The sequence below is a fragment of the Ascidiella aspersa genome, chromosome 7 (genome assembly GCF_963924565.1).
Source record: "Ascidiella aspersa chromosome 7, kaAscAspe10.2, whole genome shotgun sequence".
Taxonomy (NCBI): Eukaryota; Metazoa; Chordata; class Ascidiacea; order Phlebobranchia; family Ascidiidae; genus Ascidiella; species Ascidiella aspersa.
This window is the reverse complement of record NC_139453.1, coordinates 31,625,272-31,641,922: the sequence shown is the minus strand read 5'-3', so window position 1 is coordinate 31,641,922 and position 16,651 is coordinate 31,625,272. Positions and strand designations below refer to the sequence as shown.

The following is a 16,651-nucleotide window of genomic DNA, read 5'->3' as shown; positions in this document are numbered from 1 at the left end:
TGTCAGCGTTTTTTCGGGCGACCAATTACTTCGCGTCTGGCGATAACGTTTGTCTAATAATTAAGTGTCAATCAAGCGTTATTGGGCGAGAGGCCAACGTGTAATGCCAGGTGCGGAGTTCGCAATTTCCCTAAATGCGTTAAGTTGCAAAAGTAACATTACATTGTAAAACGTGCTGGCCATCTACAAAATGCGCTATAGGGTTACTTAAGGTCAACTTTAGGCTAATATTCAGCGAGGTTATGCAGTTATGCGCAGCGTAATTGTCAAGTATTCCTTATGTCAATATTACCTTTGTATTCTTTGCAGTACATTATTTGACTGCATAACAGTTCATGTTAGGCAAAAAAGAAGCACTAACACCCAACAATGCTTAAAAAAACAGGACCGAATTGCTTAAGAGTTCTGTGTGCAGTGTTGCATTGTACTCACTATTGACAAAAATATAAGTTTTGGCAACAACCTGGGCAGTTGACATAATACAGTTTACAGAACTGCTTCAAATGACAGTTGTTAAGAATGTTAAACATATGGGGGATTTTTTTATTATAATGTACACATGTTAGCAAATTGTTTGGGCGATTTATTGCTGTGATTGTGGGCCCTGTAGGGTATATAAAATTAATCCCTTTCCCAAACAAAATCGAGGTTAAATAATTTAACAACGATATACTGGGATTCGCTATTCTGGATTCGTTATTCTAGATTTGAAACCTATTATTCTAGAATACCTTGGGATTCTACTTTGAACATCCCTAGTTGGAATGTTCAATAATATTAGACCAGGGCCGTTAATTGAACTAGGTTTTCCCAGTATTCCAAAGCTAGGCTGATATCAATTCCCTATTAAGGCAGGTGTTTTAGATTTGCGTTTTAATGCAATGTTTTTCTAGTATGGAATATATTTCAGTCTAAAAATATTTAGTGTTTAACTGAAAAACTCATTCCTTGTCGCTGAAGTAAATAATTCACTTCATACTGGGATTTATAAGTTCTTTGCAAGTCTTTCAACTTCCTGGGCTCTAGTAAATGATCGCTAGTATCGTGTATCGCTGTATCGGAATAAAGCGTGGTATCGTCCTCCATTGTTCCTCACCTCCCTGTGAGAGTTTGGTCGTCCTCGTGAACCAACTCCTTCTTCCGACTTCCCTTCTTGAAGACCTTGAATGCAGGAGGAGGTAGCTCCTCTTGTTCTATCTCCTCCTGGATTAACTTCCACATCTCTCCTCCTCTGCTCAGAAGATCAGCCACGAACTCCCGACACATGGACGCAAGCTGGTTGCCGATCTTCATCAAACAACACCAACATATTAGGCCCATTACTCGCGGTTAGCGTTATTAAGGTTTGGTGACCGCTAATAAACTTTTAATTTCATCGAAGTATCAAAAATAACCATGATCATAGTTACACAAGTGAGCTGCATTTTGGGAGACATCGAAAACTTTTAAGAAATCATTTGAGTTCCTTAGACACCTTAAAAAAACCCGAGCATATAAACATATCACTAAATAAACGCAAACTTTTAAAAATTTTGCATAAACCAAAATATAAAACATTAACAAGGGGTAAAATGCACAATAGCACTTGTCTAAAGCAGTGGTCTCCAACCTGTGGGTCGCGACCCCAAGTGGGGTGGCCTAAATTTTTTCTGGGGTCGCCATAACTCACCAAACTTCAGCTGTTTTAATACGATTTATATATTTTGTTTTCTTTACATTGACGTCACGCTAATAAACGTGACTAAGTACATAGCAAAGATAAGTTTGTTTCTTCTAAATAAAATAGGTTTTAGCTTTTAAGAACTGGTAGGTTACAGAGATTTCAGCAAATAAATATTTACTTCTGGACATCGATGCAATTAACTTACCCGACTCTGTCTAATTTTGTGAGTTAACTGCTCTTTCCGTTTTCAACCAAATGGCTTTGTTTTTTAGCGAAGTTTGGCGCAACGAGCATATTAAAAACGAAAGTATAGATACTGACGGTGATGCTTATGCAAAGTGGAGCCGCGTCTTTAAAAAACTGGTCGACACTATATACTGGTATTGCTGGCCCAACCACCACACTAAATGCAATTTACTGTTGAAACATATTGAAATTTTGTATTCATTTGTGTGCCAAATTCATAACTTAAATTAAACTACCTAAACGAAATCATTTTGGTACACATATGTAGGAACAGTCATCTGAAAATGTGTATAATTTACGCATATTCGCTAGTGTTACTTAGTTCCAGTATTATATAAAATATTTTTATTACCATCTGAAAACAAAATGGGGTCGCAATGTAAATCCTGATTTAATTTTATTTAAATTGGAACCGCTCATTAAAAAGGTTGGAGACCACTGGTCTAAAGCACCAATGCGTTTAAAAATTGTTCTCAAAATCGCACTCGCACACTCCAACCCCCCCCCCCCCCACACACACACACACTCGCACACTCACACCCACCCACCCACCCCCCCCCCCACACACACATACACACACACACACACACACGCACACACACACCCACCTTCATGCACAGCAGGCCTAGGTATCCGGTTCTCGCGTAGAACTTCGATATCGAGTCCATCTGGCGTATGGCGCCCACTAGTGTCGGTAGGATGACGTTTACCGCGGAAACAGGATTTATCTCGTGGTGGAGTTGCTCTAGGTGGCGCCGGAGAGCTTCCAAGTACTTCGCTTTGTCTTTCGTCTCGTTTTGGGCGTCGGTGATCCTGGGAACAATGAGAACAATGGGATCAATGGGATAAGGATACGCGCACACATAACACACACACACGCACGCACACGCATAACACACATACAAGCACGCACACGCATAACACACACACACGCATGCACGCACGCGCATAACACACACACACGCATGCACGCACGCATGCACATACTCACGATGTATCGATTGCCCTCCAAGCCCTAAGGCTCCTGGACTTGACTTGGATGAGAACCCCGATCACATTCTTGCATTCTTTGCTCTTCAGCTGTTCGGTGATTCCCCCAAGAACCCTCTGACGTCGTTTCCACCGTTCCAGTTCAGTGAGCGGGCCAGAGTGGATGTCAAGCAACCTGAAAAGTGGACGTTTTAAACAGTTTCAGCATTGTATTACAAGAGGTATTAAAATATGGGAGTTCGGAAAACGCGTTTTAGTAAAGTTGGGTCCAAAGAGCCGTCATATTCCTTAATCCTAAACATAATGTTCTTGTTTCGAAAATTTCCGTTATTTTAGCTTTTGAGATTTTTGCAGAAGAAAGGCCAATGGTTCTTTCACAAACAGTAGCACTATAAAAATGTTATGCCCCTCGCGTCACAGAATAATACGTTACGGAAGGTCACAAGGGAGTCTGTGAAGTCATTAATGAAATAACATATATGAGTTTAAATGGCGCATAACTAAAACATTATATGCTTATGGTGACGTAATACAGCGGGGTGACACCGCGCGCGTTTATATATTAATGAACCTGTCATCGCTTCCCTCCATGAGAACCCCGTCTATCGCTTGCACCCACTCGTGAAGCACCTCTTCATATGAGAGTATCACGGACGGGTCGAATTGAGTGCTGATTCGATGTTGGGAGAAATCACGGCTCACCAGCTGGTCGGGAAGTCGAAGGATCTGAGGAAATAATGGTAAGTAAAAAAAACTGAACGCAAACACTGATTCGTACACAGGTTTTAGGGTCTTAGCAAAATCAAATGGCCTGACAAAAACAATTAACAGCTTAGCCTCGACCATACCTGCATTGATAGAGTTAAAAAGCAATCCTAAATTTAAAGTTCTGTCTTATCTTTTAAATTTATTCTGGTGAAACCAAAATTGTAACTAGCGTAGCTTAACTCTTTGACGTTTTGGGTTTTTTTTAAAGTAACTTAAGACGTGCTAAAAAGCATTGAATAAATACGAACCCCCAAGAAATGCGATAGAAGGTGAAAATAAATGTTGGGTTTGCTCGAAATAAGGCCCAAATTTATCGAAATTAATCCTAAATTCTTCAGAGTAAAGCCCAAATGTACGGGAATAAGGCCTAAATTTATAACCTGTGGCTAGAGGGTATGGGACGATCGGGGGCTATCGGTCTGGCATCGCATTTTTCGGTGACTACGTTTGGACGCTCTAGTCTGACATCAGGGCGCCGCTGTTTTGGCACCGTTTTTTGGGGCCTGTTTCGGGTTATTGGTGGGTGATGGGTTGGCTTAGAAAATGAGTTAGTGTTGGAATTATTTGGGGAGTTAGTGATGCACTTAGGAGTGGGGTAAGTTAAAGTGTTGTTTAGGCCTGATTATGGTCTTTTAGGCCTTATTCCGACGGATTTAGGTCTTATTCCGACGGATTTAGGTCTTATTCCGATTTAGACGGTACTAATACCATTAGGTTTAACCTATTCCGGCCTTATTTCGAATTATGTTTTATTCTGACGTTGGCGTTGTTCTTATCTTGATCTTATGGCTGGAGTCCACATAAACCTAAATACCCACGAAAATATACCCACGATAAGCTAATAACATATCCCTACCAATGTCCAGACGCCTATGAGTTATAGTTAATGTTAGTAGCGTCAGACAAGCAGTAATGAAAATAGATTTTATGATCTATTAATTCTTCCTGACCTGTTGGCTTGTAGCGTTGCTTTTGCTGGTGGCGTTCACCAGAACGTTGACGTACTTTTCAACCGAGTGAACAAACTGATGTTTGTGCTCGTCTGAACATTTGCCCCAATCCTCCTGACCACGAACCATAGGCAGAAATACCTGGGATATAGCGGTGCTAGGTGTCAGAAAGTTTTCAGCCAGCTTTTATAAGTAGTTCTTAGATATTAGAACTGTTATTTACAGACCACTCATTTGCCTCGAGAGGTTGTTAAGTGCTCCGCAAAACTTTTATAATTCTTGAAAATAACCTTTCATGTTAAACATGCACGACTGTAAGCATGCGGGACTTCAATGTACATTATTACATTATAACTCACAAAAATATTTGTCTATCAATTCCTTGCTGTGTATTAAGGGCGATTATCAAACTATGATATTATTGGTGTAGTTTTGCTTTTCTCTGATATTATGAAACTGCGGGAATTATCTTAGTGTGCCGCAATCAAAAAAAAAAATTGATAAGTACATGGTTAGAAGGTTGAAGCATGTTTCCTACCTGTGACAGCACAGTTGATAGCTGGTGGAGAGGGTTGTTCTTGATCTCACCACAAAACACCTGTTTGTGCATCTGCGACTGATCAACTTCACGCTCAGGGTTCGGACGCAAAAGGAAAACGCACATCAAGTCGTCCAACCCGATCCCCTGGTAAGTAATTATACAAACTGCACGAAACTTCAATATATGGCCCATGTGCAGCACTGGGAAATATATAGGATTAAAGGTAGAATGTCCCTTAGTTTGCTGAGTTACACGTGCGTTTACAAACACAGCCACAGGCAAACTGCTTCTACAGTGCGACTAAAAACTTTTCTAACGTTTCACACCTGGATGAACGCGACTTTTGTGATAAACCGGACAGGTATATGCTCCCACGATTACACAACTACCGGTACACCGACTTATTGCGGCAAATAGAATTCTTTATATAAATTTTGTGCGCTGGTCTATAGAATCCTACCACAATTCAAAATCAAGGCACAATATTTTAGTTAGGGTGCGAGTTAGCGTTTGGTTGTGGGTGGGTCAAGTATTATTTATTTCTTATTTAATAATAATACTTGACTCACCCTAACCAAACGCTAACCCGCACCCCAACACAAAAATGTTTGTTGTTGTAGGATTCTAGACCAGCGCCAAATTTTGTTTTAATTTTCTTTAACCGATTGCATCTATAAAATACAAATTTGTTCGTAGTGAGATTTCCTTAAATTTGCATTGCATTGACAAAACACAAGCTATTTCAACCATAACACAGTTTTATTGTTACGACATAAAAGGTACAAAGTGTTTACCTTCAAATTGATGAGAGTCGGTGCCATTGTTAGGTCGTCGGTCAGCCATGGCCTAGTTTCTTGCTTTTTTCCGAACACAAACAACTTACTGAGGCCATTCGAGGAAAAAAACTTGCTGAGAATCTCAAAGTTGCTCGCTTCAAGCAGGAATTGCTCGAGGGCTGTTGGACTGAGCACAACACACTGTAGTTAAATTCATATTATACGGGAAACATTAACTGCTTTTTGGGCGCTCGTCTAGAATCCTACCACAACGAACATTATTTGGCTTAGTGTTTGGATGAGGATGGGTCAAGTAATAGTGTTAAACAATATTACTTGACCTACCCAAACCCAAACACTAACCGACACCCTAACCCACGTATTGTGCATTGCTTAATAATTATTTCAACGTTGTGGTAGGATTCTAGACCAGCGCCGCTTTTTGTTCTGCTGTGTAGCGTCAATTGCAATCGGTTTGTGTTGCTTTTAAACAATGTTAAACGAATATATGTTGAACAATACGAAATATTCGTTAATTATTATGACGTCACAAAGCAATTAATAAAAACTTTAAAACAATAAATAAATAATGTTTTAGGGTTGTTTCTCTTAAAAGACGTTTAACTTTATTGCTAAAAATCATTTTACAAAATACTAACTTTGCAAATGCAACATGCAATTACGGTACCGTGCCAAAATGTTTGAATTGAAACAAAACTTCGCTTTTACGAGACTGTATTATCACTTACCTATCAGTATCATCTACATGAAATGTTTCTTGTATTTTGGTGGCTACCCACCAATGTCTTTCGTCCATATTCTTGCTGAATTTAATAGCAACAATTTGTAGACATTTTCTTTGGAGTCAGTTGGTAACTATGGCTACTACAGCGCTACATGTGGCTAAAGCACTTTCACTACTTCTCAAGTAGACTTAAGGGCTAAGTAAATAAAAATAAAGAAGGGGCATGATTATCTTTCTAACTATCACTTCTGATTACCTTTTATTCTTTCTTATGTTTTCTACATAAATAGCCCAATAACATCTGATGTATAGCATTGATTAGTTATTATTTGCTTTTTAAATCAAACTTTTTGTAGCAGTTTCAGTTGCAATTCCTTGCAATCAATTTAGCTTTTATTTAAGGTACTGTTTCGCATAAACAAGTTCTAGCAAAAGCAAATTTTATAAACATGCATCTTAAATATTAACAAAGTAAGTAACTAACTTTTTGCAGTAACTTTTTAATAACGCAAAGTACCGAATGGGAATTTCCCTTATCTGTACTATTCTGGTAAAGTAAAATATTCTAAACTAAATGCACATTCTAGTTGGATTATATAAGCAATGCAAGACGACCCCGATGTTTTACGCGAGGTTCCAGATGCTTTACAAAGACTTGTCAGGTAGATCGGACACTTTAATACCATGAGTGTATCCATTAAACAATGTAGAGTTTTGTAAGTTTACAGAAACTATTGATTATTGTTGGGCTACAGTTTTGTGAGTAAATTTGTGCAAGACTTATTTTTTCACAACACTGCTTATCATTGAAATCCTGTTATGAACAAGATAACAATAATTTAAAAATGTAGCTTGTTTGTCTTCAACCACCCTAAAACTTTTGTTGTATCTGCTGCAAAAATGTACAATTGGAAAATCAGATTTTAACAAAAATAATCTTGTTGGTCTGGTATTTTAGTCATAAACAACATTCCAACACAGATGTGTGTCAATCGTTCACAGATACACAGCGAGGGGTTTCTATGGAATTGAACAAGCTCTTACGATTGACGTTCTCGTGAGAAATGCTTGTGTAAAAGAGGAAGATATACAGGTTGGAAATACTTTTACTTAAAAGGCAAAGATAAACCTAAGCTATAGATTGTAAGCTGATCGCAAATTACACAAAGCACATCATGAATTATCAAATACTTAATCAAATCAAGCGATATATCAAGTTTATCAAACTATACCTTCCTCAATGAAGGCATTGTAAAGTTTTGCAAATGTTATAGTGTTGAAAAAAAAACAGCTTTATCAAAGACCAAAGGTTCTTAATATTTTTCTAATTGCGTTTCAACAGCTGCAACAATGTGCTTGCATAAATCTAAAATTATTGTCCAACCCAGAATTTGCTTGTGTACCGCAGGTTAATAAATAACCCGTGGTGGAGATTAACTTTGTGATATATTTTATATTCTAGGAATTGCTTAAGTTTGACAAGAAACAACTTCGAACTGCGATTAACCAATTAAAAAATGACAAGTTTCTTAAATCAAGAGCATATGTTGAAACACAAGTAAGACAAAAAACATATTTGTAGATAAATCAGTTTTATACTAAATTGAAAAAACCTGTACCTCTTTCACACATACAAAATGCAGACGTTAAAGATCGCAACCAGTATAAACATCTAAATATTACATCATGTCGGTGTATTTTTTTTTTGTTGTTAAAAAAAACATGCATTTTTTGTTTTTTAGGAAGATGGAAAATTGTCGAAGCACTTTTATTACTACATAAACTACAGAAGCATTGCCAATGTTATAAAATATAAGGTAACTTTTGAATGTGTATTTGATCCCAATAATGTGTTTTCTTTGATTAAAATACGTCAATTTCTGGTAACAGCTTACCATTTAGCATGTTTGTGTCTTGTTTAGTTGCATCACATGCACAAACGCATTGAAACGATGGAACGCGACACCACTAACCGACCTTCGTTCAAATGCATGACTTGCGAAAACACGTACAGCGACCTGGAGGTCAACCAACTCATCGACCCAATGTTCGGTCGGTTGTCATTATTTATCTTTAAAAACTTTCATATGTTGTCGTTTAAACAGTTGCTTATTGCATCTTGTACTTTATGCCAGTGTTGTAATGACTTGAGTCATTGAGTCAAATACCTTTGGGTTGTCAGGTTTTTGTTATTTTTTAATTGAGTTCTTACATTTTAAATGTTGATCTTTTATTTTTATGATCAGTGATGTAACTTTATAATGACTTGCTCTAAATAACTCATTAGTTTTTAAAAAACCTGACTTGGACTTAAATTAGTCTGAAATGACCTACACTGCTTTATAGCAAACCAGTGGAGCTAAGCATATGTATGGAATTAGAAATGCTCTTACTTTGTGTATTTACATTTCTATATACACATGAACAAATAAAATGTATTCCCGCAAATTTTGACTGGGCATATTCATTTTGCGACTGATTTGTGTCTTATCATTGCACCGAATATGAACAATAAACTTGTATTGTGTATTTTCAGGGACGTTAAATTGCACTTTTTGCAAAACTGAGGTAGTTGAAGACAAGGAAGCCCATCACGAACAAGATTTAAGAGTTTCTCAAGTAAGCTGCCCTTAACATAACCTTCCTGAATATATGTTTTTATTTGTTTTCCAATTTATTTCTCTCAACGGGCAAAAAGAATGGGAATAAATGTTTACTCCTGTATTAAAAATAATGCTTTCCTGAACAAAACATTTTTAAGGCTATATTGAATTGCCTTAGTTTGCCTCAGTAAAAGCTATTTACCAGCTAACAATAATATTTGTAATTCAATGCTTTGTTTTTAGGCAAAGTTCAACGAACAGATGGAACCGGTTTACAAACTCCTGCGTGAAGTTGAAAATATAACTTTATCGGAAGAAGTTTTGGAGCCAATGCCGACTCACATTCCTCATTTACACCCTAAGTATGTAGCTGATTGGAATTTGAGTTTGAAATAATCTTAAGTTTTAGGTTTAACAACTGCTTTCATATGTTTTTATATTTAATAACAATGACCTCCCAAACCGTTTTTTTAATAAAAAGTGTTGCCTAATAACCACACTTATTTCTATAATTTGAAATCCTAATTTAACCTGATCCTTTTGCACTGAAGCCTGTATTGACCCATTCAAAGTCTCAATCTTTGTGTGTTGTTCTACCAACAATGACCTTTAAGTTTCCCTGCAATGTGAAGTGCGTTAAGTTACAATTGCTTGCAGTGGCCCCCGAGTGAGCAAGCCTCACAAAGCAAAGGACAGCGACCACTGGTCGATTGGGCGAGCTGCCATGGACTTCGGTCACAAGCAGGACATAGAAATCGACCTCGGTGAAAAGAAACATGAGCAAGTCACCAAGATTGTGAGTAGTTTATATGTCGCTGGTGCTTCTTGTGCAAAAAACAGGATAAAATTGTTGTTGCAACAACTTAAGTCTTGAAAAGTTTGAATAAATTGAAGCTATAAACTGTTGCTACCATATTATTTAAAAAAACTATAGTTTTTCTTCAACTTTCGACAACCTATTCAAGTCGCCTTGTGCTCGATGTTATTCACCTTAAAAAAGGCGACTTTATAGGTTGCCAAAACGTTGGTTAAGAAATATAATTACCAGAAGAGCTGTTTTTTGATCAAGGTTATGCCTGGTAACAACAGTTTATATATCATAGACTAGTACAATGTTTTTTCATTCACCCTAAAGAACGTGACTTGAATAGGTCGCCAAACGTTGGAGAGAAAATATAATTGCCACATGAGCTGTGTTTTCACAAACCTTAAAAAGCTATGTGGACTGTAAAATTGGCTAAACGAAGGTGAAATTCATAAGCAATCATCCATTCGTAATGTCAGATCCTTGTAGTCCAACCACATGTTGTAATCACAATTGTTTACAAACATTTAACAAGATTATTTCATTCATATGCCATCAAATGAGATGTAAAAACATTTTCACATCAGGTTCTAGAATTACTTGATACTGTGGCACACTTAGTAGCATTTAGTTCAATAATTATCATGCGTCTCCCTGGGCTTGTCTCCATAGATACCAGACTGGATTAAGAACAGCACGGTGTCCGGAACATCAGCGGACCTTGGCTCACCGGAGCCCGAAGTAGCCCCGGCACCGAGAGAGAAGTCACTCAATGATAATGAAGTCTTGCAGGTAAATTACTGTCAGAAAATAAGGGACTTTATTTTAAGTTTTGTTTACCTCACCTTATTTTTGGGTCTACAGCAGCGGTTCCCAAACTGGGGTCCGCGGACCAAATGGGGTCCGTACAGCAGTTTCAGAGGGTCCGCAAGGAGAATTAGTCTTTTAAGGTTTTAAACATTATCTGTCATCTTTATTGTCTTTAGTTATGCTTTATTATTCGATCATAGCGTGTTTTATGATGTCTATTGTGACATCATAAAGCATCTATTATGCTGTACTACCTGCTATCAGCGAATCGTTCGCATCAGTTAGAACAGGGTGGTCCAAACCCAGTTGCAATTTCAGCCAAATTGATCTGGTTAATTAAACCTTTTTGCGCGAAATGATAACGTCTTTGTAATTTAGCGATTGGGGAGTATGCAACATCTCTTAACATTCTACGCTTATTAAATGCAGTCTTCTAATTAAATTTTTTGGCGCTTCGCGCACACCAGCTTTCCCAATCTCATAACATTCGATTTTATTTGCGCACAAGTTCGACGACAGAAGCAAGTTTCTCGAGCGTATTTGTCTTTCGATATTACTTTGTGTGTTATCTTCAAACATTTCATGCCTCGACCAAACGAAAAACGTTGATCCGCTCCTGGTACGCATTTAGCCTACTTTATGTGGCCCGCAAAGAATATGCAAGAAATATTGTGGCCCGCGATGCAGTCAACCGTGGACCACTCGGAGTTAGAAGGTTGTTACATTAGAAAGAATCGGGACTGCACTAGTGTATTACAAAAAATATGGGTCAATTGACCCTTGAAATTTTATAGGGCCGCGAAATATCAAAATAATTGCAACGGGTCCGCCAGGCAAAATTTTTAGAAAAGTTTGGGAACCGCTGTTCTACAGGTTTATGGGGATTTAAAAAGTTGACTTTTAGGTAAAAAAAAATTCTAACTCATTAAATTTGTGAATCATCAGAAAACCCAGCCTTAACTGCACACCTAATAGGTTGTTGTGATTATAATGACCAGTCCAAACTATGTTCAGTGCAAATTTCACGAAATCTTTGTTTGACATGGATGACAAGTTTTGAATAGTTCAGACAACCAAACAATTGTTTTAAATATAACGAGCTTTCCATTCACAGACACTTCTGGCCCAAGAAGGATCGTCGCAATCGTCTCAACCTATTCCCTACTCTCATCCGTCCAACCAACGCAGAGGAGAGGAAAGCGAGTCCGATGAGTTTGAGGATGTCGAGGAAACCATGGTAACCGTTGCCGGGCAACCTTACAGCTACGAGGAAGTAGAATCAAGGGGTCAGGAACTTATCGGCCTTATGACATCACAAGAGAAGCAGCTGTACATAGAAATCGGACAAAGGCGCTATGAAGATATGCATGAGTGACTATGTGACCTTGGTTTGACCTACAAGGTCAAATATGTGACCTCACGGTACTTAAGGACTAATGTCGGGATGAAAAGTCTTTTAGTTCATTGTCCGAAATTCTGCAGTTTTCTTGGAGATAAAAATTACCAGAAAAGTTTTGCAAATAATGTGTTTATTAATAAGAACACATTAAATAAATCAACAAAAGCTCATAAAATTCAAAAGAAAAATGTGTACTTGCGATGTTAAGCAATAAATATAGGAATATGAACTTGATTTAAATGTTAATATAACAAAGCCTTAACCTAAACCAACACAACATAATTTCACCAATATGCAGCAAAACAGATTGCCAATGAAATTCCAAAAATAACCTTCATCTTGTTTTTGTACTTCTCACTTTTTACAGCAAATGCCAAAAAGCAGAAAGCAGGAGAAAAAATGACTAAATACTCATCGAATGTTATAGGTGCAATAAAAGAATAAATTGTGTTTATATTAAGTGCAACAAGGGTGACAAGAAATACCGTTATGACAGTGGCGATAAAAAAACGCTCCAATAATAAGCGGGTAATGTTAAGGGTGCACTCAAATTGAAGGCATTTGTTCAAGAACTTCACCAAGAAAAATATTTCAACCACAAAGCAGACTCCGATGGTAAGTTGTGCGATCGGTCGTACAGAATGGTGCAGAATTCCGTGGAGCAAAATAAAGAAAGCTCCGGTGTAAATGCTCAACGATCCGAACCACGACGACCTTTCGCTGGAGTTCAAACCTTTACGCTCGTGGATTTTAACTTGAATCATATCCTCCCTGAAAATAAAGTGTTATCGTAAGGATTTTACTTTTATACCAAGTAACATAACATCAATTAGGATAAAACTTTGAATAAAACAAAAACTTGAATTTCAAAAAATATTGGTATTCATTAAACTGTATTTTACCTTTTTAATTCCATTTTTCAAGTGAATAATAATTAATTAATGAGATGATTTTAATTGTCAGGAAAACATCATTGTTTATGTAATTAATTGCCTATAAAAGCTCTAAAAAGAAAAAAACATGTTTATATAGCAGGCTGATACTAATTTAACTGTAATTTTGTGAATTTAACTGGAACATATTTTTAAGGAATTCAACAACAATATATATGACTGCCCAAAAACTTTAAGAATAAAAAAATTATATACACCCCGATATTTTCAATAATAAAGCGGTTATTTTGTTCTTTGGTGGACCTGGTCACCCACATTTTATTTCCCATCTAAAAACTGCCTCACTTTACTAACTGGAATAAACCTTGTTTGTGACAAACTTGCAACTAAATCCATCTGCAAAGTTAGTTACAGTTTTTATATAAAATATTATGGAATTATCACCAATGGCGATTATCTCATTCTAATCACTTTCTGTATTTTAAAATACCACTTAAAGCTGTTTCTTTGTCTGATGAATCTTTAATTACCTTACCTTCTCCACTTTTTATGTATTTATTACCCACATCAACCATCTTCTGCTAGATCTTCAGCACTAACATTGTTTCATCTTCTTTCAAATCAGGTGAAATAATCTTAACAAAGCATTATTGATCCAAGATCTATTTGCTCTCTGCTTCGGAACTATAACAATTGCGTCCCATCTCTTATAACTGATGCTTGAATTGCTTCTCAGTCACATTAACTGAAGATGATACAAGCTCGTATCGAAACGTCTTAATCAAGGGTAATACTAATTTACAGAATGATGAATGGTCAGAACGCTCACTAATTTAAAGGCCCGTTTACACTACAGCTGCACTGGGCGTGAAATTGTTTTCACTTCAGCTGCAGTAAGCTGCGCTGGGCGTAAAAATCGCTCCATTCTATAGCTGCACTGGGCTTGAGTTTAGCAAAGCGTGAAAATCACTCCAAAGCGTATTTTTAAGCTAGCTGCTGCACGGGGCTTGAGTTTAGCAAAGCTTGAAACTCTCGTCACAATAGAATTTAAATGCAAATTACGCTTTGCTCAGCTCAGTGCAGCTGTAGTGTAAACGGGCCTTAAGTGTTACCCCGTTAAAACAATTATTGGCGCTGGTCTAGAATCCTACCACAACGAAACACCATTTGGGTTAGGGTACAGGTTAGCGTTTGGGTTAAGGTGGGTCAAGTATTATTATTAAATTAAGAATATAATATTGCTTGACCCACCCACCCCCAAACGCTAACCCGCATCCTAACTCAAATTTTGTGCGTTGATTTTAGAACTGTGGTAGGATTCTAGACCAGCGCCCAATTATTGAACCAACGCACAATATTTGGGTTAGGGTGGGGGTTAGCGTTTGGGTGAAGGTGGGTCAAGTGTTATTATATTTAATAATAATACTGTGAGCGTTCCGACCATTCCGTAAATTTGTGTTACCCTTAATCAAGATGATGTCGATCTACTCAACCTTTTTGGCTTTGCAATTTATTAGTAAGATCTAATTAAAATATTGTAAACCTAAGATTGTGATAATCTCCTCTGTTTAAAACGACATGTCGTCGATGACTTACAATTGTACGACAAATATTTACCCTGTTTGTCTATCAAGAAATTATTCCGTAATAATATTTGCTAAAAAATCTCCACATTGACTTGTCTGGTCAAACCACTAAACTTTCCTTCATTCTATAAACACCTCCATTAAATAGCTGATAATGACCTGACAGTCAATATACGTTGGAGCTACTTAGTTAACAATTCTGACAACTAATAAGTGTAAACATAATGCTGAAAAATTTTTTTCACGAGATCTAATTATAGAAACTATGGAGGAAGTCAATAGAACGTTTTGTTGTCGAGAAGACGTCAATGGTGTGAATCAAAAAACCATTCCAGAAATCGTTACAAATTGCATATAAAACAAGAATGAAGAATACTCAATTCACAGTAGCTAGTTTATTTCTTCATTCCGTTAAACTTTTGTAATAAAAAACGCTTTTACGCTGGATTAAATCTTTTATTTTACTACTCTCTTGGATTGCGCAATATCAAAACAAATTTGTTTTACACACAGAATTTAACTGATTTTAAAATTTGGTATATTGCAATTTATACCTTTTTAACCTATTAAAAGTAGAATAAAAAAAAACAAAGCTTACACAAATATTCTAAGACATTCTTATTTTAAATTCATCGTTTTAAAATATGTATCATGTGAGAGTTTCTGCAGCTTAATTTAATATGTAAAAGTGAAATTTGCCGCTTGGTTACGTAATTTCAGAGGAGGGGTCGTGACTTTTTATTGACACCCTGTCAGTGTCACCAAATCAATGACACCTGGCACCGATTTGATGACACCCTGTCACCAATTCCGTGACACCCTGTCACCGATTCCGTGACACCTGTCACCGACTCCGTGACACCTGTCACCGACTCCGTGACACCCTGTCACCGATTTCGTGACACCCTGTCACGTATTTGGTGACACCCTGTCACCGATTAGGTGACACCCTGTCATGGATGTGGTGTCACCCTGTCACCGATGCGTGACACCCTGTCATGGATGTGGTGTCACCCTGTCACCGATTCGTGACACCCTGTCATGGATTTGGTGACACCCTGTCACCGATTCGTGACACCCTGTCATGGATTTGGTGACACCCTGTCACCGATGCGTGACACCCTGTCATGGATGTGGTGTCACCCTGTCACCGATTCGTGACACCCTGTCATGGATTTGGTGACACCCTGTCACCGATGCGTGACACCCTGTCATGGATGTGGTGTCACCCTGTCACTCATTTTTTTTTAATCTGGAAAAGGTTTGCTATGGTCAAAGCGCACTTTTATTAGGTTAAAAACATTTTTAATTGTGGATTTTCATAACTGATAAATTATACTGTTCAAATTAATACTTTTTGATTGTTCAAGATTTTCAGCCCGATAATAGGTACCTAGCCTTCTTCTAAACCAGCGGCTGGAAACTTAACAACATAACTCATAAATTGTATAATTTTTTTTCCATTAACTGCATTAAAATCCTATTAAATGTATACCCGGTAGTGATAAGCGTTACAGACTAATTTTTGTTTGATTTATAAAAAAAGTAATTATTAAAAGCACTCTGTATGTTATTTGAATTGCCTGTTATGATATGGTTAAGTTTATTAGTAATTTGGAACACTTTAATTTTAGGCAGTTGTTATTTGTACCAAAATGATTGCTGCTTGTCACACATTACTGCCCCTAAATACACAGGACATTAGACATGCCTTAAAAGTTTTATCAAACAGTTTTTAGAACTGTTTTGCAAAATGACAATAATTCACTCGCAGAACACACCAAAACAAAACTATTCTTCCTGGATTCTTTCAGTTGACATTCAACACATCGTTTTATTATATTTTATTACAAAGCAAGGGATGCCAAAAAAGGTT

At 37.2% G+C, this 16,651-nt stretch overlaps 2 protein-coding genes across 2 annotated transcripts in view; one reads left to right on the top strand and one right to left on the bottom strand.

Moving 5' to 3' along the window:
- The window catches only part of LOC146139016 (uncharacterized), a 66,266-nt gene extending 59,480 nt beyond the window's left edge, over positions 1-6,786 (bottom strand). Inside the window, exons 1-8 of the mRNA XM_083394199.1 lie at positions 6,684-6,786; positions 5,953-6,121; positions 5,156-5,302; positions 4,618-4,758; positions 3,471-3,625; positions 2,901-3,074; positions 2,518-2,722; positions 1,097-1,287 (exon numbers count right to left, since the gene is read on the bottom strand). Of these exons, the coding sequence (XP_083250325.1) occupies positions 1,097-1,287; positions 2,518-2,722; positions 2,901-3,074; positions 3,471-3,625; positions 4,618-4,758; positions 5,156-5,302; positions 5,953-6,121; positions 6,684-6,751 (1,250 nt within the window). The 5' untranslated portion in view covers positions 6,752-6,786. The remainder of the gene's footprint in view (positions 1-1,096; positions 1,288-2,517; positions 2,723-2,900; positions 3,075-3,470; positions 3,626-4,617; positions 4,759-5,155; positions 5,303-5,952; positions 6,122-6,683) is intronic.
- Positions 6,787-7,227: 441 nt separating this feature from the next.
- On the top strand, positions 7,228-12,639 carry LOC146139015 (general transcription factor IIE subunit 1-like). The gene is made up of 10 exons (XM_083394204.1): positions 7,228-7,341; positions 7,682-7,772; positions 8,142-8,237; positions 8,422-8,496; positions 8,602-8,731; positions 9,216-9,298; positions 9,526-9,644; positions 9,940-10,078; positions 10,760-10,879; positions 12,012-12,639. The coding sequence occupies exons 1-10, from the start codon at positions 7,283-7,285 to the stop codon at positions 12,270-12,272; spliced, it is 1,173 nt and encodes a 390-aa protein (XP_083250330.1). The 5' UTR covers positions 7,228-7,282; the 3' UTR covers positions 12,273-12,639.
- The last annotated feature ends 4,012 nt before the right edge of the window (positions 12,640-16,651 follow it).